Source organism: Nicotiana tabacum, chromosome 15 (assembly GCF_000715075.1).
Source record: "Nicotiana tabacum cultivar K326 chromosome 15, ASM71507v2, whole genome shotgun sequence".
Taxonomy (NCBI): domain Eukaryota; kingdom Viridiplantae; phylum Streptophyta; class Magnoliopsida; order Solanales; family Solanaceae; genus Nicotiana; species Nicotiana tabacum.
The window spans coordinates 116,825,264-116,849,578 of NC_134094.1; the positions used below are offsets into that span (position 1 = coordinate 116,825,264).

The 24,315-nt window shown below is 37.0% G+C and overlaps 1 protein-coding gene across 3 annotated transcripts in view; it reads right to left on the reverse strand.

Annotated features, from left to right (window-relative positions):
- LOC107769618 (nuclear pore complex protein NUP107) overlaps positions 1 to 21,890 on the reverse strand; it is a 33,810-nt gene extending 11,920 nt beyond the window's left edge. Inside the window, exons 1-10 of one of the 3 annotated variants that reach the window (XR_012699420.1) lie at positions 21,679 to 21,888; positions 19,351 to 19,682; positions 17,988 to 18,057; positions 16,341 to 16,461; positions 15,466 to 15,492; positions 15,240 to 15,365; positions 1,948 to 2,106; positions 1,324 to 1,416; positions 1,088 to 1,255; positions 757 to 855 (exon numbers count right to left, since the gene is read on the reverse strand). Coding sequence is in view for 2 of the 3 variants with exons in the window: in XM_075231144.1 (XP_075087245.1) it covers positions 757 to 855; positions 1,088 to 1,255; positions 1,324 to 1,416; positions 1,948 to 2,106; positions 15,240 to 15,365; positions 15,466 to 15,492; positions 16,341 to 16,461; positions 17,988 to 18,057; positions 19,351 to 19,682; positions 21,679 to 21,758 (1,275 nt within the window). In the remaining variant the exon portion in view is untranslated. Of the gene's footprint in view, positions 1 to 756; positions 856 to 1,087; positions 1,256 to 1,323; positions 1,417 to 1,947; positions 2,107 to 15,239; positions 15,366 to 15,465; positions 15,493 to 16,315; positions 16,462 to 17,987; positions 18,058 to 19,350; positions 19,683 to 21,678 lie in introns of all 3 variants that reach the window. The other 2 variants (XM_075231144.1, XM_075231145.1) reach the window with 2 other exon arrangements.
- Between the last annotated feature and the right edge of the window lie 2,425 nt (positions 21,891 to 24,315).

Here is a 24,315-nt window from a genome sequence, read left to right on the forward strand (position 1 = left end):
GTAGGTTCATTCTACAGAGCATTCATACGATCATGCAATCGTTAGCAGCTACCATAATTAGAGAATATTTTTCTGGTAAGGTAAATAATTTTATTAACAGTTGGGGGAAACCGCGTATACCAAAAAGAGAACCTACACCAAAATATGGTTCTCCACAAAAGAGACCAATTCCTCTATACAAATAAGGACCTCGTGACTAAAAAGAAACCAAAAGACTACTTTGAAATTTTACAAAATCTTGTTCCACCCCTTCAAATGCTCTCCTATCTCTCTCTTTCCAAATAACCCACATGATTGCGGGAGCAACAGCCCATGCCCTTAGACTTCTCTCCCCTCTCCTGTGAGGCCAACTTTGTAATGCATCCTTCACTGTACCCGGCATCACCAATTGCATCCCAAACAAATTAAGGACCACCCTCCACAACCGATTAGCCACTTGATAATGCAATAGAAGATAACATCTTCGCCCGACATCACAAGTTATAATTAGAAAATATATCAAAGAAATTGAATGATCCGACAATCATATTGAAGGCCCTTTGTCCCACTCTCAATGTCCCCTTCTAGGAGAAGCTTTAAGAAATGACAGATATGACCAGAATCTGTATAATATGCAAGACTAGCAAAGTTTCTAGGAGAGAAACAATCAACATGTAGCAGTATTTTCAATCCAAAGCTTACCGTGCATTCAGTATTGCAGATTAAAGAACAGAAAGTACTGCATTACGAAATGGACAAATAACAGGAATCTTATACCTCCCAATCCGTACATGTTGGAAGAATGCGTTTCAAGTTACTGCACTGGGTTGCATATACTGCTGCTTCATATTTTCCGCCATCTTGATCTGCAATTTTCTTCAATGTAGAGAAGAAAACAAGTTTCATCAGTTCAAATGCAACACAACCACATCAACACATCCATAGATGGAGAACATGCGCTCTCTAACAAAATCATGACGCAAAAGGCATAACAGAGACAGATATCCGTAAACCCAATGTCTCTTGCATAATAAAATAATTATTTTTGGATGAGAAGAAAGCTAGATACTGAACAGGAAAACCTCGTCACTTTAACCCTATTCCTTACCTCTGAAGCACAATAGCAAGCCCATTTCCAGAGACGCCAATGATGACCGATTCCACTTTCCAGCTCAATGGCCTGTAAGGTTCTGTTCTTGCCATTTCTTACCAGGGCTTCAATGGACGGGAACTGATCAAACCCTCCAAATGGAGATAGTGTTGCAGCTCTCCATGACTGTCAAGTCAATGTTTTTTATCAGACTAAAGGATATGGTGTCATACTTCCCTAAAAGATTGGCATACCTGTCCAGCAGACCGGCAGAGGCTGCATGCTTCTTCCAGTCTCCCTGCCCTTAACAGAGTCCAGACATCCTCCAGAAGAGATTCATCTTGTTTCTATGGGTACAAGAAGTTTTTCAATGCAAAAAGAGCATCACATGCCATCAGTTAATGAGATATCTAGGCATCATGAAAAACCCACCAATATGAACTCCCTCTAATGTTGGCTACAAAGATCATGGTTTTCCATTTCTTGTTCTCCACCCTCCCCCCACGTCCCCATTCTCACGTAATTAACCAATAAAGAAAACAGGGAAACCAGAGACACTTAATAAACTATGCACAAATCGGAAAGGACTGCCAAGAATGAACTAAGTGAAGATAGGCATAATGCAGCTGAAAGAGGGTATGAGCTTCCCAGGAGAAAGAAGCTGAAGCATGGTGGTTTCTGCAATATGTAAATGTACGTCTACAGTGATATGATCAAAGGAAGAGAGAAGGTCTTGTAATAATCCTGACATCTAGAGATAGCTTTTCTGTCAATAACAAAATTTAACAAATTTTCACTATCCAAAAAATCATCCAGGAGGAGATAGACATGGAGACACATATGCAAATAATTAAGTCAATTTCTTTGCAAGAGCATACTTTGTCATCAGGTAATTGCAGAGCATGTTCACGCGTAGGAGCATCAAAGTCCAAGTGATTAATTGTCTTTGGATTTGAAACACCTTTCTTCAGGAACCGTTGAGTATGATGCCAAATTCCAGAGCTAGGGAGATAGGTGCCAACATGAGAGCCACGCACCTGCAAAGGTAAATAAGCATAATTAGAAACAATCACCACTACAACATTTCATGAAAAAAGAAGAGTAAAAATAAGTTAACTGTAGCAATTAGACATGGTACTGAAGTTATGAGCAGTCTTCCCATTAAAATTTTGGTGTTTATGCTAGATAATGAAACAAACAAATAAACCATCAAACTCATCTCTAGCACACACTATGATTCCAGCAGTGCAAACAGGTGAAAAAAGTAACCTCCCTTAGTTCCAAAAGAGAATGTAGCAAGAGAAAAAAATAAGAGATTTTGAAACTTCTGTAGCAATTACAGATAACCCAACAGACGAATCTAATTAGAAAATCTGCTGTACAATCAAGGATCTTATCCCAAAAAAATCTAGGAACAAAAGCCTCTTTATCCGGACTTTCATATACTTTTTCTCCTTTTTTATTTCATGCATCCCTTAGACTGTCGTAAGATACCTTTCTGAAATGCTTCCTGGTCCAATGAACAAATCAAAAATCATTAAAATCAACTAGGAAAATTTGAAATAAGTGCTTGGCATTCCCTTACCTCAAGCTAAATCATTTCAAAAAGATATACAAGTAGATGGTTATGTACGTCTACTATCTAGGAAAAAGATATTGTGCAAAACAGTAATGCTTAACAGCATTGGTTTTCCACCTAGAAAATTTTAATTTCTCCATGTCATACTTTAAAACCAGACTTCTCTACAGGTGCAATTTCCATCTAAGAAGCATGGAGTACCCTACAGAGAGGTCGAGCTAAACCCTCATAGCATTTCCACACAATCATCCTTATTCCCTGAGTAACTTTGCCCAAAATCACAAGACCTTAGGCAATTCTCCAGACAAATGACAATGTACAGCAAACTCAGCTTGCTGAAGCTTAGTTAATAACTAAATCTTGTTAACCAGCGTTTGCCTCAATATAACTGTGAGAAGGCACGGGAGAAAATATGTTATTGATATTGGATGATAAATACAATACAAGAGGTCCCTATTTATAGTTATACACTACAAGGAGATATTACTCCTCTTCCAATGTGGGACAAGACTACACTATACATATCTATAAACTAACACCTTCTCAAGCCGGTGCATACACATCATATGTACCGAGCTTGTTACACATGTAACTAATACGAGAACCAGTAAGAGACTTAGTGAAAATATCTGCTAGTTGATCATTCGACTTTACAAACTTTGTAACAATATCTCCTGAAAGTATTTTTTCTCTGACAAAGTGACAGTCGATCTCAATGTGTTTAGTCCTCTCATGGAACACCGGATTTGACGCAATATGAAGAGCAGCTTGGTTATCACACACTAGTTCCATCTTGCTGATTTCTCCGAACTTTAACTCCTTGAGCAACTGCTTGACCCAAACTAACTCACACGTCGCCATAGCCATGGCCCGATATTCGGCTTCGGCGCTAGATCGAGCAACTACATTCTATTTCTTGCTCTTCCACGAGACCAAATTACCTCCTACTAGAACACAATATCCAGACGTAGAACGTCTATCAAAAGGTGATCCTGCCCAATCAGCATCTGTGTACCCAACAATCTGCTCGTGGCCTCGATCCTCGAATAGTAATCCTTTGCCTGGAGCTGACTTTATATATCGAAGAATGCGAACAACTGCATCCCAGTGACTATCACAGGGAGAATCCATAAACTGACTTACAACACTCACCGGAAAAGAAATGTCAGGTCTAGTCACTGTGAGGTAATTCAATTTGCCAACCAACCTCCTATATCTCGTAGGGTCTCTAAGAGGCTCCCCTGTCCAGGCAGAAGCTTAGCATTCGGATCCATAGGAGAGTCAATAAGTCTGCAACCCATCATTCCAGTCTCCTCAAGAATGTCTAAGGCATACTTCCGCTGTGAAATAACAATACCTGAGCTAGACTGAGCGACCTCAATACCTAGAAAATACTTCAATCTGCCCAGATCTTTAGTCTGGAAGTGCTGAAAGAGATGTTGCTTCAGATTAGTAATACCATCCTGATCATTACCAGTAATAACAATATCATCAACATAAACCACTAGATAAATACACAAATTAGGAGCAGAATGCCGATAAAACACAGAGTGATCAGCCTCACTACGAGTCATGAGGAGCTAACATCAGCGGACATAAGGTACCGCTGGAGGTCAGAAGAGTAGCATCGATACCCCTTTTTTGTTCTCGAGAAACCCAGAAATACGTACTTAAGAGCACGAGGAGCTAACTTATATGTTCCTGGAGTAAGGTTATGGACAAAACAAGTGCTTCCAAAGATGCGAGGTGGAAGAGAGAACAAAGGTAAGTGGGGAAACATGACAGAGAATGGAACAAAGATGACATACGATTAATAAGATAGCAAGATGTAAGAACTGCATCCCCCAAAAACGCAACGGAGCATGAGATTGTATGAGTAGGGTACGAGCAGTTTCAATAAGATGTCTATTCTTTCTTTTAGCTACCCCATTTTGTTGAGATGTGTACGGACAAGATGTTTGATGAATAATCACATGAGATTTCATAAACTGCTGAAATGGGGAAGACAAATACTCTCGGGCATTATCACTACGAAATGTGCGAATAGAAACCCCAAATTGATTTTGAATTTCAGCGTGGAAGGTCTGGAAAATAGAAAACAGCTCAGATCGATTTTTTATCAAAAATATCCAAGTGCACCTGGAATAATCATCAATGAAACTGACAAAGTAGCGGAATCCCAAGGTGGAACTGACCCGACTAGGACCCCAAACATCTGAATGGACTAAAGTAAAAGGTGACTCTGCTCGATTATCAAGACGCCGAGGGAAATGGGAGTGGGTATGCTTACCGAGCTGACATGACTCACACTCTAGAGCTGACAAGTGAGATAAACCAGATACCATTTTCTGAAGTTTTGATAAACTGGGATGTCCCAACCGTTTATGTAATAAATCTGGTGAATCAGTAACAGAACAAGTTGTAGAAGGAAGACAAGATGTGAGTCCATGTGATTTAGCAAGGATAAGGTAATAAAGTCCGTTTGATTCACGCCCGGTACCAATGATCCGCCCCGTACTGCGTTCCTGTATAAAAACATGGTCATCAAGAAATAAAATAGCGCATTTAAGTGATTTGGCTAAGCGACTAACAGCTATGAGATTAAAAGGACTATTGGAACATAAAGGACCGAATCTAAAAGTAAGGAAGGAAGTGGGCTTGCTTGACCTATTGCAGTTGCCATGGTTTGAGACCCATTGACCATTGTGACTTTTGGAAGAGATTGAGAATACGAAATAGTAGTGAAAAGAGATTTGTTACCAGAAATATGATCTGATGCACCTGAATCAATGACCCAAGACTCAGAGGATGAAGATTGGGAGAAACAAGTCACGCTATTACCTGTTTGAACAACAGAAGCTATCTCAGAAGATGTCTGCTTACATGCTTTATACTGAAGGAACTCAATATACTCTGCTAAAGAAACCATCCGACTATTCAAAGCATCGGTTCCCATGTCGCTACAATTTGTAGTAGTAGGGTTAACTTGAAATAGTGGAAATAAGTAGCTCTTGTGAGAAAACTGAAGAAATAGCTTGAAAAACACTGTTTACAGCAAGAAAACAGAACATTGTGCCGGAAACACTGTAGCTCACCAGAAAATTCCAAAGTTGTCGGAATTTGTCGAAACCAGGATGGATAGACTCGGAATTCCTTTGCGAGCAAGCTGTCCTGAAGAAATGTTTTCAAAAAATGGCCGGAAAGGTCATTGTTCACGCCGGAAAAATATAAAAGTGGTCGGAATTTGATTTGAATTAGATGGGTAAGCTCGGAATTTTGAGAGCACACTGTCCTGAAGAAGCTTAGCGAAAAAATGGCCGGAAAGTGGCCGAAACCCTCACCGGAAAAGTTGTTGCCGGCACGTGGAGGAGCGTGGCGGCTTATCTGCCGGATAAAATTTCAGGGGTTGATCGTCGGAGGGTGATCTACCTCGTGGTGGTGTTGGTTTTAGCACAACACCGACATAAAGTGACTTTCACTTAGACAAGCCTTAGGTCACCGAAAAAATTGCACGATGACTAAATTCTTTCTTCCCGGTTAACGCTGGAATGACGCACATCGATCTTTTCTCACTAATACTCTGATACCATGTGAGAAGGCACGGGAGAAAATATGTTATTGATATTAGATGATAAATACAATACAAGAGGTCCTTATTTATAGCTATACACTACAAGGAGATATTACTCTTATTCCAATGTGGGACAAGACTACACTATACATATCTGTAAACTAACAATAACATTTAAGAAAGTAAGTTATTTCCACAATTTAAACAATTTAACACTTGCTTTTATAAGGCCAAACAAGTCGTGACTGATATAACCATGTTTCCTCTTGTTACCAAACCAAAAAAACACAAAGACATTTCATTCATACAGTAGATCAGCATGTAGTCTCTCCAGCTCAATTCCAATACTCCGACTGGAGAAGCTTTTCAAGTGTTTGACATTGTTTTTACCCAGGCATAAATCTGCAAATAAATTTGAACAGGGGAGCCAGAAGGAGGTGAAAGAAGAGGATATTTTGGTCAAACTTCCCAGTTAAGTAGCATAATTTTTGTTTTAATTACCTTTTGAGATAAGGATACAATACAGCAAAATGAGCTCTGACTTGGGAATTGTGCCATCAGCTTTTTTTTTTAAACTTTTAGCTCATCTTTCCGGCGAGGCTTTTCTAGCTTATTCTCTTTTAACATGGGTGATAAGTTAATCCTCATTACAGGTGATAAATCTTTTGAAGTTGCAAATATTAGTGATGATCGAGTCAGATGGTATTCTATCACAGAACGCAGCAAACGTTTTACAAGCACAATAAAGGTCGACGAAAGCAACCTCCGGTGGATATGTTCAGTCCTATACCAAGCATCTAAGAGGACATGGGATTTATACAGAAGATGGGGAAGGAAACAAGAAGTATATCTCTACAGGGTATATCAAAACTACAACATCTACGGGCGCTTTCTGAGGGTGGAAAGTTGGTTGGGTGATTGGAAGCCAGCCATCATTATTCCTAAATCAACATATGGTGCCGGTTGGGTGGAGATTGCAGAGAGAATCCAACGTCACTTGGGGAATCGAAAGTGCGCATTTACAGCCCCACCTCCTCAACTGAAAACTTACTCAGAAGCTGCAGATATTCAGAAATGGCCAGAGTCACCGCCAACTTCTTTTGGGGTAGAAGATAACCACCCACTTACCAGATGCCTAGTGGGTAGGTTCAATGATGCTTTCAATCACAGTCCAAAGACAGAGATTATTCACAAATGGTTCATATCCAGATAGAAGATGACTGCTGAACTGAAAATTACTCTGATGGATCACAACCTCTTCCTTTTTGAGTTCCCATCAAGGCAGGAGGCAACCAGAATTATGGCAGGGGATTGGTTTGGGAGCGGCAGACATTTGTCTCTGGATTGGTGGTCACTGTCCTCTACTGGTAAAGCTGCAATATCGAAGAACATCTGGGTAAAAGTTTTCGGAGTTCCATTACATGCGTGGTCTTTGGAAACTTTCAAGTTGATCGGGGATAAGTGTGGTGGGTTCATTGGGATGGACGAGGATACAGAAAACAGAAGCCACTTCTTTTGGTCTAGAATCTATGTTAAGAATACAGGGTGAAACCTCCAGCGACTTGCCAGGTAAAAATTGGTGACTGGAGCTGTGAAATATCTATTTTGATGGAGCCTCACGAAAATTGCAGCAAATATGGGGTTGCCGGCAAGGAGACAGCGGTTGGAGAAGGTGTGGTGTTAGAACCAGCGGTCGTTTCTGTGGTGAAAGAACCAGTAGTCGCTTCCGTGGTACCAACTGTTTGCCTTAGCTGTGCGGTCAAATCAGTCAACAGCTTTAATTTAAATCATGTGACCATGTACTCAGCTGATCCGACCCGATCTAAACCCAAAGCCATCCTTAATAAGTCTAGGGCCAAAACCCTAGTGGTAAAAGACTTGGGCTATTACTCAAAAGCCCAAAACAAGAAAAATAGGGCTTCTGTTATAAAGAAGTGGAAAAAGAAAGGTGGTCAGGTTGGTGATGAAATCATAGAGGACAAGGTCCTTATAAAAGCTGAAATTCTGGACTTCTACCAGAAGCTATACACTGAAAGTGAACCATAGAGACCAGTTGCTGACTTTGACAGACTATCATCCCTAGATTTGGAAGATAGAACATGGTTAGAACTCCCCTTTGAGGAGGAAGAGATTCTGGCAGTCTCAAGATCTTGTGCTCCTGACAAGGCTCCTGGTCTTGATGGCTACACCATGGCCTTCTTCCAAAAGGCCTGGGATTTTCTTAAAAATGACATCATGAATGCAATGCAACACTTCCATCAAACAGGGCACTTGATGAGATCCTGTAATGCTTCTTTCATAGCTTTGGTTCCCAAAAAGAAGGGAGCAATTGAACTAAAAGACTATAGGTCTATCAGTCTAATTGGAAGTGTCTACAAATTGACTGCAAAAGTTATGGCTGAAAGATTAAAAAAAGTGATAGGGAAACTGGTCTCTGGACAGCAGAATGCATTTATTAAAGCAGGCAGATCTCTGACGCTTCACTTATTGCAAATGAAGTGCTTGACTGGAGGAGTAAAAGTGGCATTCCTGGAATCCTATGTAAATTGGATATTGAAAAGGTTTTTGATCAGCTAAGCTGCCCGTTCCTTATCAATATTCTGGAAAAGATGGGGTTCGGTAGTAAATGGATTAAGTGGATTGAATATTGCATAAAAACAGTGAAGTACTCAATATTGGTAAACAGAGGACCAGTTGGTTTTTTCTCTCCTCAGAAAGGCCTAGGGCAGGGAGATCCCCTCTCCCCATTCCTATTTATATAGGCAATGGAAGGGCTTACTAGAATGTTAGAAAAGGCAAAGCAAATGCAGTGGATACAGGGCTTCCAGGTGGGCAGAGATCCAACAAGTTCTATCAACATCTCTCATGTGCTCTATGCAGACGATACTCTGATATTTTGTGAAGCTGATACACAACAGTCCTCAATCTCAACCACACTCTCCTTATCTTTGAAGCTTTGTCTGGTTTGCATATTAACATGTTGAAGAGTGTAATTTACCCTGTTAATGAAGTCCCAAACCTAGAAGAGCTTGCTGGTATTCTAAGTTGTAGCATTGGTACCTTTCCTGCTTCTTATTTGGGACTACCATTGGGAGCAAAATTCAAGGCAACAGGGATCTGGGATGGCATTATTGAGAAGTTTGAGAAGAGATTGGCTTCTTGGCAAATGCAATACTTATCCATGGGAGGAAGACTTACACTGATTAATAGTGTGCCTGACAGCATACCAACATACCATGACTCTTTTCCCTATGCCAAGTTCAGTCCTCAAGAAGATTGACAGAATTAGGAGATCATTTCTATGGGAAGGGAGTAGCCAAACACATCACTTGGTAAAATGGAACAAGGTTACCAAGGCTACCTACCCTAAGACACTTGGGAGGCCTAGGCATAAGAGACCTCAAGCTGCACAACAAAAGCATGCTCTCCAAATGGCTCTAGAGATATGGGCAACATGAACCTAGCTATTGGAAAGAGGTTATCAATGCTAAGTATGGGGCTCAGAATAACTGGTGCACGAAAAGGGTTACAACAGCTCATGGCACTGGCCTATGGAAGCACATTTCCAGTTACAAGAATGAATTCTTCCAGAACATTTCCTATAAGGTGGGTAATGGAACCCATGTCAAATTCTAGAAGGACAAGTGGCTGAGAAGCAATGCTTTGAAAGACTCTCATCCTGCACTTGCATTAATTGCCTGCAATCCTGATTCAACTATTGCTGAGAATAGAGAGGGCAACCCATGGAACATTACTTTTGGAAGGAATTTACAGGATTGGGAGTGTGATGGCCTCCTTGCCCTATTAGCTTCAGTTGAAGGTCACAACATAGAAGAGTCACAGTTGATAGAATGTCATGGGCCAACTCAAGCAGGGGTATTTTCATAGTTAAAACATGCTATTACCATCTAAGTGCCCATAATGGCATAATTGAAAACCGGCCATGGAAGCTCATATGGAGAACAAGACTTCCCACCAAGGTAATGTGCTTCGCATGGATTGTCATAAACAATGCCTGTCTAACTCAAGACAATCTTTGTAGAAGAAGCATCCCACTGGTCAACAGGTGTTATATGTGTATGTGTCATCAGAATCTGGAGTCCATCAGTCACCTCTTTCTTCACTGCCCAGTTGCAACAGAGTTGTGGAATTTTTTTCTCTATTTTTGGACTGAATTGGGTGCAAGCCCAGTCTCCAACGGAAGCCTATGTATACTGGAACTCTTGCGGAGTTGACAAAGCCATCAAGAAAATCTGGAGAATAATCCCAGCTACTATCTTTTGGTGTATTTGGAACGAAAGGAACCGTAGATATTTTGATGGAATCTCAACTCCAACTCACACTTTGAAGGGCTCATGTTTAGTTAATCTATACAGTTGGAATTTTCTCAAACCTGTACAATGCGCAGTTAATTTTTTGGATTTTGCTGGCTCCCTGATCTTTTGTATTTTGGAGCTGCCATTATCATCTCTTTTGTACTTAGTTTGCATCTTCTTGATCCCATTCAATGACAATTACTTACTTCATCAAAAAAAATTACCTTTTGAGATGATGATCAATCCCTGCTATGCTGGCTAATGCATACGTTCAAGGAAGAAAATAGAAACCAAAGACCAACAAAATTTAAACTTGAAAACTGGCCATGCCAATTAAATTTGGGAAACTGCAACACGTAGGGCACAATAATTTCCTTCCAGCTAATTGGTTGTCTCTCCAACCAAGGCATACTTCACTTGTTAATGTTGAATGCAATGCCTACACTATGTGAAAAATTATACTTTTCTTTGTCCGCAAGCATAAATAACAACAGTTGGACAGTCACATTCTACTCTTGGCAGAACTACAGTTCGTGGAATCGCGAGGGAAAGAAAGAACCTACTATCGAAGACTAGGAATGCCAACAGATAACCCAATGATTGAAGGCGCTCTAAAGCTAGGTGCAACTCAGCTTGGTGATTCGCCTAACCTAGCTGGCGCTATGATACTGACACCAAAACTCGGAGGAATGCGCCTCCCACCTAAAGGCTGTCTTAAAGAGGGTGGTGCACATAATAAATATAAATTATATACAGATAGTTAAGGAACGTCGTCAATGAAAATGTTAACGACTGGTCATATAAAATAAGATTCTTCTTTCTATCAGGTAATTTAGAATTTCATTCAATCAGCATCCAGAGGATGCATTTAAGTATAAAAAAAATGATATAGCTCCTGCACATTGCATCCACCCCAATCTAAGAACTTAAGGAGCTGATAAAATATCCCAGAATATAAGATATTCAGATGCTTCGTGCACCGGGCAGCCCTTTTATGTTACGCTAAATCCGGATGAATGGACACAGCGTTTATAAAGTCGATTTCAAATAATTTGAGAATGAGGTATAATTGACTTATTGATGCTTCACTAATTGCATTTTTTTTCAATTCTTTTGCCTATATAATTGTTATTTGTGTTTTCTAAATACCCATTTTTCCCTTGTGTAACACATTACTTTCATTATTTCATCTGTGTGTTCCTTCATTAAACCAAGTGCTTTAGTTGCACTTGCCCAACAGATCTTGGCCCTTTTCACACTTTTTACCCTTTTTAACACCAAAAGAACCATAATGATGCTGATAAAAGAACAATCAGTGTGTACAAATAGAGCAAAAATATCAATGCAGCCTCCCTACAGTAGTCATGAAGACAATACCAATCATCTTCCTTAGTCGATGTACCTTAGTATATTTATGTTTACTCCCCACATATTCCTTGGTCAGAGTGACAAACCTTAAACTATTTACCTTTACTCCCACAGATAAGCTTCTTTAATGGTTTCCTCAGTGAAGTCCACTCTAAAGAATACCACACTTCTCACCATAATTCAACCATAATGCAGGTTAACAAACCAAGAGACCTCGGATTGACTCAAAAAAAGCTTTATTAAATTTTTTCACCAGATTAGGTACAAATTTGACCAAGTACAAGACCTAACAGACTCAGCTTGGACGAGCCGAAGGACCGAGGACAAAGAAGTATAATTTTGTTGACTAGTTTTACGATACGCGCATTGTGCGTGTACCCCATATCAATGAGTATAATTTTTTTTTAAATCACACAAATATTATTAAACTATATGATTGAATTATAAAATAAAATATTAAAAAGCAATAATGAATATTGATTATATTTAGCCAACTTTATAAAGGAAAAAACTATGTCATACTCTAATGCCTTATGATAACTTCGATATATTAGTTGTGCATTTATTTTAGTAGCATAGACATAGTAGAATAACTAATATATTGACTTGTATTCACATATCATGCAATAATACATGTTCTTCATGGATTTAAAAACTGTATTCTCTTTACTCAAGTATCTAATATATGAATTCATCGTATTCCTATTGAAACTCAAATCAACTCAAGTATCTAATATATGAATTCATCTTATTCCTATTGAAACTCAAATCAGAAAATACGAGAAATAAAAAGACTCCACATTGTTAGGTTTAGTTATCATATGAAGAATTTAATTGGATGGGTAATATTAAAACCCAACCAAATTTATTTTTAGTAAGAAATAAAATGATCATCGTAAAAAATCAATGATTATTATTGTATTATCCAACTAAAGTGTATCGGAATATAATATAATTCTCAATATTATATTCCTCAAAAGATATAAAAGTCTATTAACATTTCATTTAGATTTAATGTGTATTCATTGAAATCATTACAATAGTGTTTAAATATTAATTTTATCTGCTTAAATATTTTGAGATTTTTTTATTTATAAAATAGAATTACAGTTAACTACTTAAAAGTTATTCATTGATAATATTTGGGACGTACGCTCGGGCATTCGGGCGTTCGAGGCGCGTTTTTTTAGTAAGGAGTAAGCCCAAGAGATTTTTTCAAATTAAAACAAAATTTGTTGAATTAGTCCTTCATATAATACCCAAATTCTCAAAAGTCAGTTTGGTAATTACTCAAAAGGTTTAAAAAGGAACTCAAAAGTATTAAATTTAAAAGTAAAGACTTTTTTATTGATTTAAGCCCTAATTCATGGTTTTCCCAAATTTTTATCTTGTCTGCTAATCTACTAATATCTCCCAAAAGCAACTAATATTTAATTTTTTTTACAAATACAAAGAGAACTACATTCTTCTTCATAGCAACAAATTCAAAGTTCAAATTGCAGGTTAATCATCCTTTTTGTTCCTCCATATAGAAAACTTTATTCTTTTAGACTCAAATTACTTATGCTTGTAAGTAACGTATAATAGATTGTTTTGATTAATTTTTTGTGGGGATGGAGCACACATATATATAGTTTTCTTCAATTTTTATGCAATTTTACCTGTTTATAAATATTTACTGTCATTATATTATTTTATAAAATATTAAAAATTAAATACCTATGGGGCTTACGCCCCGCTGAGGCATATGTAAAATGTCTCGCCTTACGCCAACGCCTTTTAAAACACTGGTCTTTACTACCAAAATTTTTAGCTGAAAAAATCATTTTGGAAACTTTCACCTCCCTCATGGGCAGTTTTTCAATACTTTACGCGGGCATAAGAATTGTGAAATTCCGGAAAAAAATTAAAAAAAATTCAAGCGGAAATGGTATTTTGAAAATTAGAGTTGTGTTTGGATAGGAATACAATTTAGAATTGTTTATGAATTTTTGGGAGTGATTTGAAGTGAAAATTTTGAAAAACAGCTTTTTGAAGTTTTTCAAATTTCCGAAAAACTTCGATATTCAACTTCAAGTGAAATTTGAAATTTTCATGGCCAAACACTGATTCCAGAAAAAAGTGAAAATTTTCTGAAAAAAGTGAAAATTTTCTGAAAAAAGTGAAATCTTTTTTGTGGCAAAACGGGCCCTAATGCAGCCAGCTAAATCGCATTTGAGATTTAGCTGATTGATTGATTTATACATCCCATACGAAATTCAAATTAAAAAAAAAATCTTTAATAGATAAAATCGCACAAAGTTTAGAAAAAAAAGAAGATGAAACTAATGTTAGCCTGTTGAGTCCTACATTGGTCAAGTATATAAGCCAGCATCGCCCTATATGATCTTAGACAATGTGATCTCCTCACCAGATGAACTAATTTTCGGGGCTGATTTAGGTACAAGGTCCATGTTCCTAATATGGTTAAGACAAGACTAATCTAATGTTTGGTTACGCAATGTTGGGCCCCATTATTATATTATTCCATGCTCAGATATTCAACAATGGATGTGCAGGGGGTGTATAGTGCAACATTAGACAATCATGTGCATGAGTCCTAGATATGGTCTTGGACGCTCCTCACCTCATGAGCAAATTTTCGAAGTTAAATTAGGTCCAAGGTCCATTTTCTTCACAAAGTCAGTTAGAGTGCTTCCACATTTACATATAAAGATCAAAACTTAGAACCAATTAGGTTTCTAGGGATCTGCCTAAGTGTGCACACTTCTCTAATGTACAGTTTAAAGCTTGCAGAGATATATTTCAAAAAATGGAATAAGTTCCAAAAATAAATCGGCAGAAACACCTTAAAATTATAAAGTAACACTAAACGGTAGTGGTACTATGTTCTGGAATGTTACACCTTAATTATAAGAACAAACCAGGAAACATGATTAACCAAAAATGGCAATCATTGGTTTAATGGCATAAACTGAGATCGTTCTGCTATAACGTGACAGTGCTACCATTTGTCCCTTCGGGGACATCAGATAAAACGGTGAAACTATATGTTTCCTCTTTTTTGGATATCTGTGACACCATTTCATCACAGTAAGCATCAAGTTTCACCTCAATCATCCACATTCAACTATCCAGGAAGCAGTATGAGATGCACAAAACGATGTCATAAATATTTATAATCAACTCAGACATGTAAAACTGCAAAAGGATTTATTAACATCCCTGTTAAATTATGTGTTTGATTGATCTGAAGGCATAAAAACGAACAGATAGGGAAAACCACCAAAAATGAAAAAACTGCAAGAAATAAATTATCATATACTAATTCATTACCTTTCTATCCAAATCAAGGGCTTTGGAGGCTAATCCTTCAAGCCACTGAACAATTCGGAGGCACAGTTGTGCAGTATGATTCTTCACTACAAATTGGCAAGCTTCCAAGTGTGAAGTAGTTGGCAACTGCAAAGAACATTGTATGACAAACAAAAATTAAACAAAAAAGAAACCAAACACATTAACAGCAACACTACTACTCTGTTAACAACTAAAGATGCATCACCAGGATAAGGTCTTCAGGAAGTTCTTCATTTCCTGCAAGAGGATGAAATGTTCAATTTAAATAACAATAAACATCTAGCAAATGAACTTGAGCAGGAAACTATTTTCTGCTCATTATGAAAACTTTATGCAGTAAAATTGCTGAAACACAACAAAAAGAGATCCAGCCAATAATTGACATTGTGAACTGCTTCCCACAAGAAAATCAAAGATTTACTACACATTTAAAAGTGACTCATGTCCGCAACCTCTTTTCAAGAGCCAAATGCAGAGTATATTTAGAAAGAACATGAAACTCCTTTTGTCAACATACAAGGAAATGAAAGATCTACATTATTCAACCGTTACAGGATTTACATGAATTCTAATACTACACCAAGGATTTACATGAATTCTAATACTACACCAAAAGGCTATCTCCAAGTGTCAATTGTGCACACACATTGTTATATTTTTTATAATGACGTAGATGAAAGAAAAGAATTCCTTCCATTCCCTTAATATGACAATTTGTGTTGTCATCAAAATTATCAAGTTTTAAGTTGAAAATAATGTCCATTAGTTCATACTTCCAAATTGCATCATTTTTTTAACCAAGTACAGCATTTCCAAACTGAATCTTAGACACTTCAAAAACTACATTGAGAATATTATCTACAATAAATGATTAGATTTTCATGATAATTGAAAATTTAAAAAGAAATACCATAACCTAAAAGTTAAAAATCAAAAAGTTAATTCGAATCATATGAATTAAGACAAATGGAGTAACAACTATGCCCAAAGACACACAAAATTTTCTCACTACCAAAGTAAGAAGTGGCAAGACTTTCTAGTGATAACTTAAGAACATAGGTATTAAAAGGTTGACGACTTATTTCCTTTTCCATAAAGATGCCACAAGAGCGACCATGAAGCTGCCTCGTCAAGCAAAATCCGTGCCTTCTGTCTCATCAATTTGTCCTCCATAACTCTGTGCATTTCATTAGAACCATACCTACAGGAAAAGAGCACAAGAAATTGCAGTCTCACATGAAAACACAATAGATATATCCTCTATCTGGGACTACTACACTACAAAGTTCACAATAGCATTGGAGGATGTTGGCAAACACCATAGATTTCACAAATTTGGCATCTTAGTTTCTGTTGTTTTACTATTTTAGTCATTACAACCACTAAAAATTCTCTTTTTTATAATGAAAAATTACAGATTGAAGAAAACTAAAGATTATTTACTTTAAGGTGGAAAATCAGTCAAATAATATAAGAGCGCTTCACAGTGGTAGTTGCAGGTGAAATTGTATAATGGTTAGACAATAAGGTGGAAAGGCGGCAAAAAGGAAAACATGAAAAGGACTTACTGTTATTTGAGGTCTTTGTAAGTTATTTACTAAGGAGAGCAGTTTCTCTGCTACTAGTCAGAGCACATATTTTTATTACCCTGGCTTGTTGGAAAAGCCAAATTGATACACTGAAATATGAAAGACTTACTAAAGTCAAATAAAACTTGGAAGACTAGTGTGCTAGTTCAGAAGACTTCCACAATCCAATTGGACGGATACACATATAGGAACAAGCAAATCAGGAGTATCTACACGTTTAACCAAGATATTAACTTTTTCTTTTATTTTAAACTACAGGAGGAGCACAAGAGCTGGAAAATCATTTTTAAAGAGTAATAATACTCCAAATCACAACAGATTTAAATGATTGCAAAAAGGGGGCAGCATGTGGCAAAGAAGAAAATAAGGTTGATTGACAAAGAGCTCTTTGGACCAAAAAGGCAAAACTAGTCTAAGGCTTGGTGGACTCTCTTAGTGTCATATTGTGGGAGGAATGTCAACCCAACTTCGAGATCCTAGTTTTGATCTGGACTAACTTCGACAGAAGTTTATCCAGCCTTCGCAGAAGTTTAAAAGGATGTAAAATACTTCTGAGGCAGGGATTTGAGATTGTCAATCACTTCAAAGAACTCAAGCATGTAATTGAAGATACTCGAGAATTTTTGAAGCAAAAAAGGTGCACTAACGATAACTACAAAAGCTAACAAAGACATAATTTAAACTAGCATATTCTTCATAGATTACAGATGAATTGAATGTCCACCTTTCTTTTTAGCTTATTTAAACTAAAATCCAGTGCAGCACATTTCCAGCAAACAACAATTCATGTCTTTCCTTTTATTTTTATTTTTATTTTTTTATCAGTAAAACACTCATCTACTTCTTATTACTATAGAATCAAAATGTAACTTGTGGCACTCATATTTTTCCCAGTTAACAGTAAACAACACATTGTCAGCTCTCGTATTAATAGCCATAAACAGTCAAATAGAGACATTCAAATTGGGATAAAATGCACATATGATACAGCGCAACAGAAATACCTTTTTTATGAAGTAAGTAGATTTCATTAATGGCATCAAGAAGATGCAGATATAATAAAAGATAGAGGTCAGCTCCAATAAACAGAATTCTAAGCCAAGGCTAGTGAGTAGACAAAGAGGAGCAGCATACATACCTTATTGATTCTGAGACGTCACGGCAACAATTCTCAAAATGTAATATCAAGTCGGGGATAGAAATTAACCCTACACCACATAGAAACAGAAACTGTTAGGTATAAATTTTTAAAATATTTTCCCTCATTCATGGAATACTAAGAGAACTTTCTCCTGAAAAATGGTAAATTAATCTACACTGCATAATGTCCAAATCTCCAAAGTTCAAATCTTCCAAAGCTGACAAGAGAGGCTTGCTCTAGTGGTTGAGCACCTCCGCCATCAACCAGTAGGTTGAGGGTTCGAATAACGTTGGAGGGTAAGTGGGAACACTATTGGTCCTCCTGATGGGGTGGGGTAGGTAAAAAAAAGTCTTCCAAAGCCCAATTCAGGCCATATATACAACCCAACATGTCCTATCTGTAAAAGAGTGAGAGAACCAAAAAAATTGAAGTTTGTTTTAAAAACAGAAAGAGCAAAATTCAAAATTTTCTCTATTTCACATGCACGAACCCACGCAAAAGAGAGAAGATTATTAGGTCTCAACAAAAATTTAATTCCACGATTGTCCTGTCTGGCTCTCTCTCAGTTTCCTAAAATCCAGCTTCTACAGAAAGCATTGCATGCCATCCTTATAAATATAGGGAAAAAATCCAGAGATTATGAATAATTCAAGTACCAATCAACATAAAGATTAATGATCTTGACATGTCAACTTTAACATCAGATCTGCGTAAGTAACTAGAAATGTAGACAATTTGGATACAAGATTTAACCAGAAAAGAAATCATAACCACACAGTAAGAAAATCATTACACTAGTTCTTTTAGCCTATGAATCTTAGCGATAAGCATGCAGAAAATATCAAAGCAAAACCTCATGAACACAAGTTAGTTACACAATATAACTATACATAGCTTACAAATATATCTCATGCCTCTCCACTTCTCAATCTGCATATAGATATTCATGATAAGCAATTTTTTTTATTCATAAAAAAATCAATTAATCAATCAATCCACTACACCTCAATCCCAAAAAACTAGAATCAGTTTTATTTGGGTAAGGTAAAGTAAAAATTAGAATCACAGTTTTTTTCTCTAAACATCAAAATTCAAGACATAATGGGTTGAAGTGGAACCCAAGACATCACTTGCACCAAGCAATCCCATTTCTCTAAACCCATCTCACAAATATCATCAAATCTAAAGAAGTGTAAATGGAAAATTAGTGTTGGGAGCCCTAGGGTATTTTCAAAATGTAAGCTACATAATAACGACAATCCAAATCATCACCCAAGCACTTTCTGTTGATCAAAGAATGCCACCTTGCGCTGCTGTAAATAAGGTTATATTAGGTCAACACAATTTTACTAATAAGCACCTTGAAGAGCTGAATCCAGTAGAGAAGCAAATAAAGAAAATGTTGAGTCTCCACTGTCTGGTGATGCATCATGCTCCTCCTTGCAAGTTCTAAGGGAAATACTTCCACCTCGACGAATCAAATCAGTATCTGTCTCTAATATCCCATGGCTATCAAGAGATGGTCTACTCTTAAAGGCAGTTTGTATTCGAGAAGGTGTTACATCAGCATCAATACTTTCAACTTCTTGTTTGATGTTCTCCATAAAAAGTGCTCCATTCGATCTAACCTCACTGACCCTAGCAGTAGATCTTTCCCGATGAGGAGATAGGCTTGAACCTGAACTCCTCTTCCTGTGCATGGTACCAATGCTTCAGTGCGGTGTGAATTTACAAAAAAAAAAAATTACACACACACAAACTAAAGTAGATGCCAAGCCCATAAAAACCATTGCCGATGCTATGAAACAGCATATAGTTACTACAGAAATATAAGCAAAGGGACCTTCAACTACCATACTCTAAATACTTTCAGAAAAATATCCGCTCCATGTCTACTATACAGAAATACACATACTCTTGTAAGATAATAGGAGTATCCAATAGTATTAGACTATTAGTTCATTTATCTTTCTTTAATTTTTTTTTTTTTTTTGGGGGGGGGGGGGGGGCGGCTCAGTATTCATTATACAACTATCTCCAAAGAATTTTGAAGACAATAGTCAGGCTGTTCTGAGTTTTTTGCGTGTTCGCAATATTGAAAGGTGCACACCGTCTGCCAATTTGCTCTCCCGTACTGGCATGCTCGATTGGTACGTCCAAATATCTCTTGCCACGGATTTGTTTTCACTTATGTGTGCACTGCCTCTTCTGTTAAAGGTCTACTGAGGGAAATTGACCCAAAGGACTAAACAGGTGCAACAAGATATTCAATTTGATCTCCGGCCATTGGTTCAAAGTTATGGAGAGGCAGAAAACTTGAATGCTACAGCAAGAATTTGGTACGGTGAATAAATACAGAACCAAGAATAAGTGCCAAACCTAGGCTTCAGCAATAGGACTGTGTTTGTATACATGATATATAATATACATGGAGCTAACAATACCTCTTTTGTATACTTTGCATCTATTTGATGCCAATAAAGAAACAACTCACTTCATCAAAAATATAGTATATATGTATATATACATACCTGATGATAATTCTCCTAAGTCCGTACCCATTGTCCCGCAGGAACAGTGGCCAAGGGGAGAACAACAACAACAAACCCAGTATACTCTCACCAAGAGGGATTTGGGGAGGATAGTGTGTACGCAGACCTTACCCCTACCTTGTGAAGGTAGAGACAAGGGGAGCACATATAATTAGAATTTAAAAAATATATATTTCTACTAATTCTGCACTCATTGTCACACAGGAATAGTGAATGCAGTGGTACTTCACATCGACTAAGTAAAGATTCTAAATCTGGCTCTAACAACTACGTCTCTCTAGCATGCCCACTCTCTTTTCCTAAAATTAACTGTGAGCTTTCCCACAAAAGATATTATGAGCTGAACATCTCTTCTTTTTTGGTCAAATCCAATTCCATACCTGGTAAGCCCACCAAGGGTGTTAAAGTGCTACCTAAGTAAAGGTTCTCCGTTCTCAGGGCTCGAACCAAAGACCTCTGATTAAAAGTGAAGTGATACAGACAACCCACCACACTCCCTCAGTGGTAATTATGAGCTGAATATCATAACTACTAGAATGAGTCGAACCCCATAATAGGAAAAACATCCAGGTCCCCAGAGGTTCAAAATTTCCTACTTCAGTATAATGCACTAATAGCTGTTGCAGAAGCTAAGTATACATCAATTGACAGTCATCAATCAATCAACTATACCTCAATCCCAAACTAGTTAAGGACAATTAAACCAATCATCTACATTTTTTTATGACGGTAGTGTCCGAGTCAACTTGCACGTGCCTCGAACATAGGTATCGGGTAACTCTACCCACCAAAACTTTGCCACATGTAATTTGCCTGAGATCTCATAGTTCTCCTCCCACTTCATTTGTATTCGGTCCGCTCAATTGGAACTCCTCGTATTCCAATACTAAAAATATATAAAGGTTTTCAAACCCTAGAGGTTTTCTAAATCTCACACTTGTGAGCCTCTCTAACCTAAGCAAAGATGGAAGCTAGTGCAAGTGTAACCAAAAAAAAAAAAGCAACTAAACTTTAATTTCAACTAGTTTGATCAATTACAATCTATATAGACGCAAAAAAAAAAAAAAAAAAAGGACAAGCTTATTGGTAAAAAGGTTGAAATGGCAAAACTTGAAATTGCTGAAATAGATATATACCCATATCGACGGAAACGCTCTCTTGTACTGAGATTTTCAGGGTCAAAATAGCTGGGAGATGTGCCCTCGTCAATCTCCATCTTCAGAATACCCAAAAGATTTGACGTGACAGAACGAGAAAAGCTAAAGCCCTGCAGGTTTAAGAGCGGGAAGGGTTTTAAGAAAGCTCTAATGTCGTCTGCGCGACACTGCAAGTAGTACTCCGTGTAATAGGTTGGATAAAATGACAAAAAGGTCTCTCATGTTTGAAGTAGGTCTAAATTAGTCACTGAAATATACTCTTGAGCTATTTTAGTCTTTTAAGCTTGTCAAAAGTTACTTTTTTTTTATCCTTGTCGAGTATTCGACAAACTATGCTAGTTAGATTTAACGGGAATAGTAAAAAAATAAAAAATCATTCCTATAAAATATTTGAAATTTATTTACCAAAATTGTTCAAATTTTGTATACATCTCCCAGAATAAGGTCCTAAATAAATTTTTCGTACAATTTATATACAATCCATTATTAATGGAAAAAGACTAAAATTGTTCATATACTGTCAAAAATTAGTCACGTTTATACTCGTTTCTACTTTCCATCAAAAATCATACCCACCATTAATATAGTATATAATTTTATCCCTAACCCTAACAGATGTCCAACATGGCACCAAGACCCATAATAATTTGCCAACTAGACAAATCTTGATCCATTCTTTTAGAAACTCGTTCCACCCTTATAACCCGTTAATTAGTCTCCTTCATCGATTAAATAAGACCTTATTCAGTCGATGAAAAACTAGGGTTCATGCACAAAATTTCCTTTCCTCTCATTTGCTCTACTCTGTCCTCTCAGGTGAGATTCAATGTCGCAGAGTAGTACTTCCTCTCATAGAAGGTATCGATGTTGTAACATTGCCAACCATTTTACATCAACCACTCCAGCTAACCCTGGTAGGAATTTTATAAATGTCCACGGCCTAAGGTAAGTATTTTATGTGGATTTGTCTAATCTTTCTACTATATCTAGTTGTTTTGATTTGAAAATTGAATCTTTTAAATGGTTCTTTGGCAGAATAATTCATGTAGTTATTTCGAATGGGAAGATAAAATATCCGCGGATGGTTTCCAGCTTGAAATAAGAGAATTAACGTCGTCTTTGAATGCAATTACGATTGAAAGAGACAAGTTAAGGGAAAAGGTAATTGATATGGAATCCATGAACAAATCTGAAGCTACTAAAGTCAAAAAGTTGGAAGAAAGAGTTATACAATTGATGATGATGATAATTGCTTCTTGGGCATTGTTTGTTGGATTCTTTGCCGTCTCGATAATGAAGTAGATTTCATTATGGTTCTTTCTTGTTTAGTTGATTATTATTGTGTTAGTTCAACCCTCTCTTTGTGTAGTGAATTAACATGTATTACTTAGTGAAGTAGGGAACTAGTTTCTTAAGAATATGGAGATGCATGTTTTATTAGCATGTATTGGTTTAGGCCCTTAGAATGATACTCCAATTGGAGATGAAATAGTATGATGCTTCTATTTTTTGGCCTGAAATGGTGAATGAATATGAGGCTTCGATTTTTAGCATTCTCCACTTTGAATTAGTAGGTGTTTACTCTGCACAAACACCTGCTATAGCAAGAGTTACATCTTTACCATATTCTTATATGTTCAATCTATATTAATAAGAAGACAATGAATAAGATAATGAATATAAAAATAAAGGGAACATGATGAACTTGGAAATTCATACCACAAACTGTTCATAATTTACTAACATTGACAGAAATTCATAATAACAACTATCATAGTACATCACCAATTCATAACACCAACTGTCATAACATTCACATAATGGACTTCATAGAACTCCATACCACCAAGCACAAAAATAAATGTATTGTCATAGCAGTAATTACATCCACCAGCAAATTAGCAATTGTATTGTCATAGCAGTAATTACAAGCCTTCTAAAGTTAAAACTCACAAAAACTTTCACCACTTAACTGACTTTCTACCTTTAGTTCAAGTCACATTAGTTTTGTGACTTGCTATTACCCTTTCTTGTCTTTATCTTGGCCATCTTTTCAAGTTGATTTCCTGTTATAGCTTTCTTACCATTACATGTGAGATTCTTAACTGAGTATGGTAGGTTTGAGGGCATACTCACACCAGATGAGTCGCCGACAAAGTTGATGGTCCTTGTTATATGTGGCATAGTTCTTTGTTGTCTCATAAGCAGTCTTGTCCTTTCTTCTGAGAAACTCCTTAGCCTAATATCTGGGGCAGAATATGAATCAAAATCAGGAAATTCAAAATCTGGAAGGACACTGTTGTTGGAAAGTTTTCTTTGCATTGAAGGAGTTGGCATAAACTGAAAGTTTGTGTCTTGAACTGGATGACTTGACTGAGCTGTGCTAAAAGTTGTATTTCCTCCTCAGCGGGTATATTTGCAGCAAATGGTGACATGTGATGTTCGTCATTATTGTCTTCATCTTTTAAACATCTTTGTCTCTTTGCTTTCTTACCCTTTTTCTTACTCGCCATTGGTCGTTTTTCCTTAAAATGCTATTTAACAAAAGAAACATAATAGACATAGTTAGAGTAAATCAGTAAAAAAAAGAATAGACATAGTTGAAAATAAAGAATG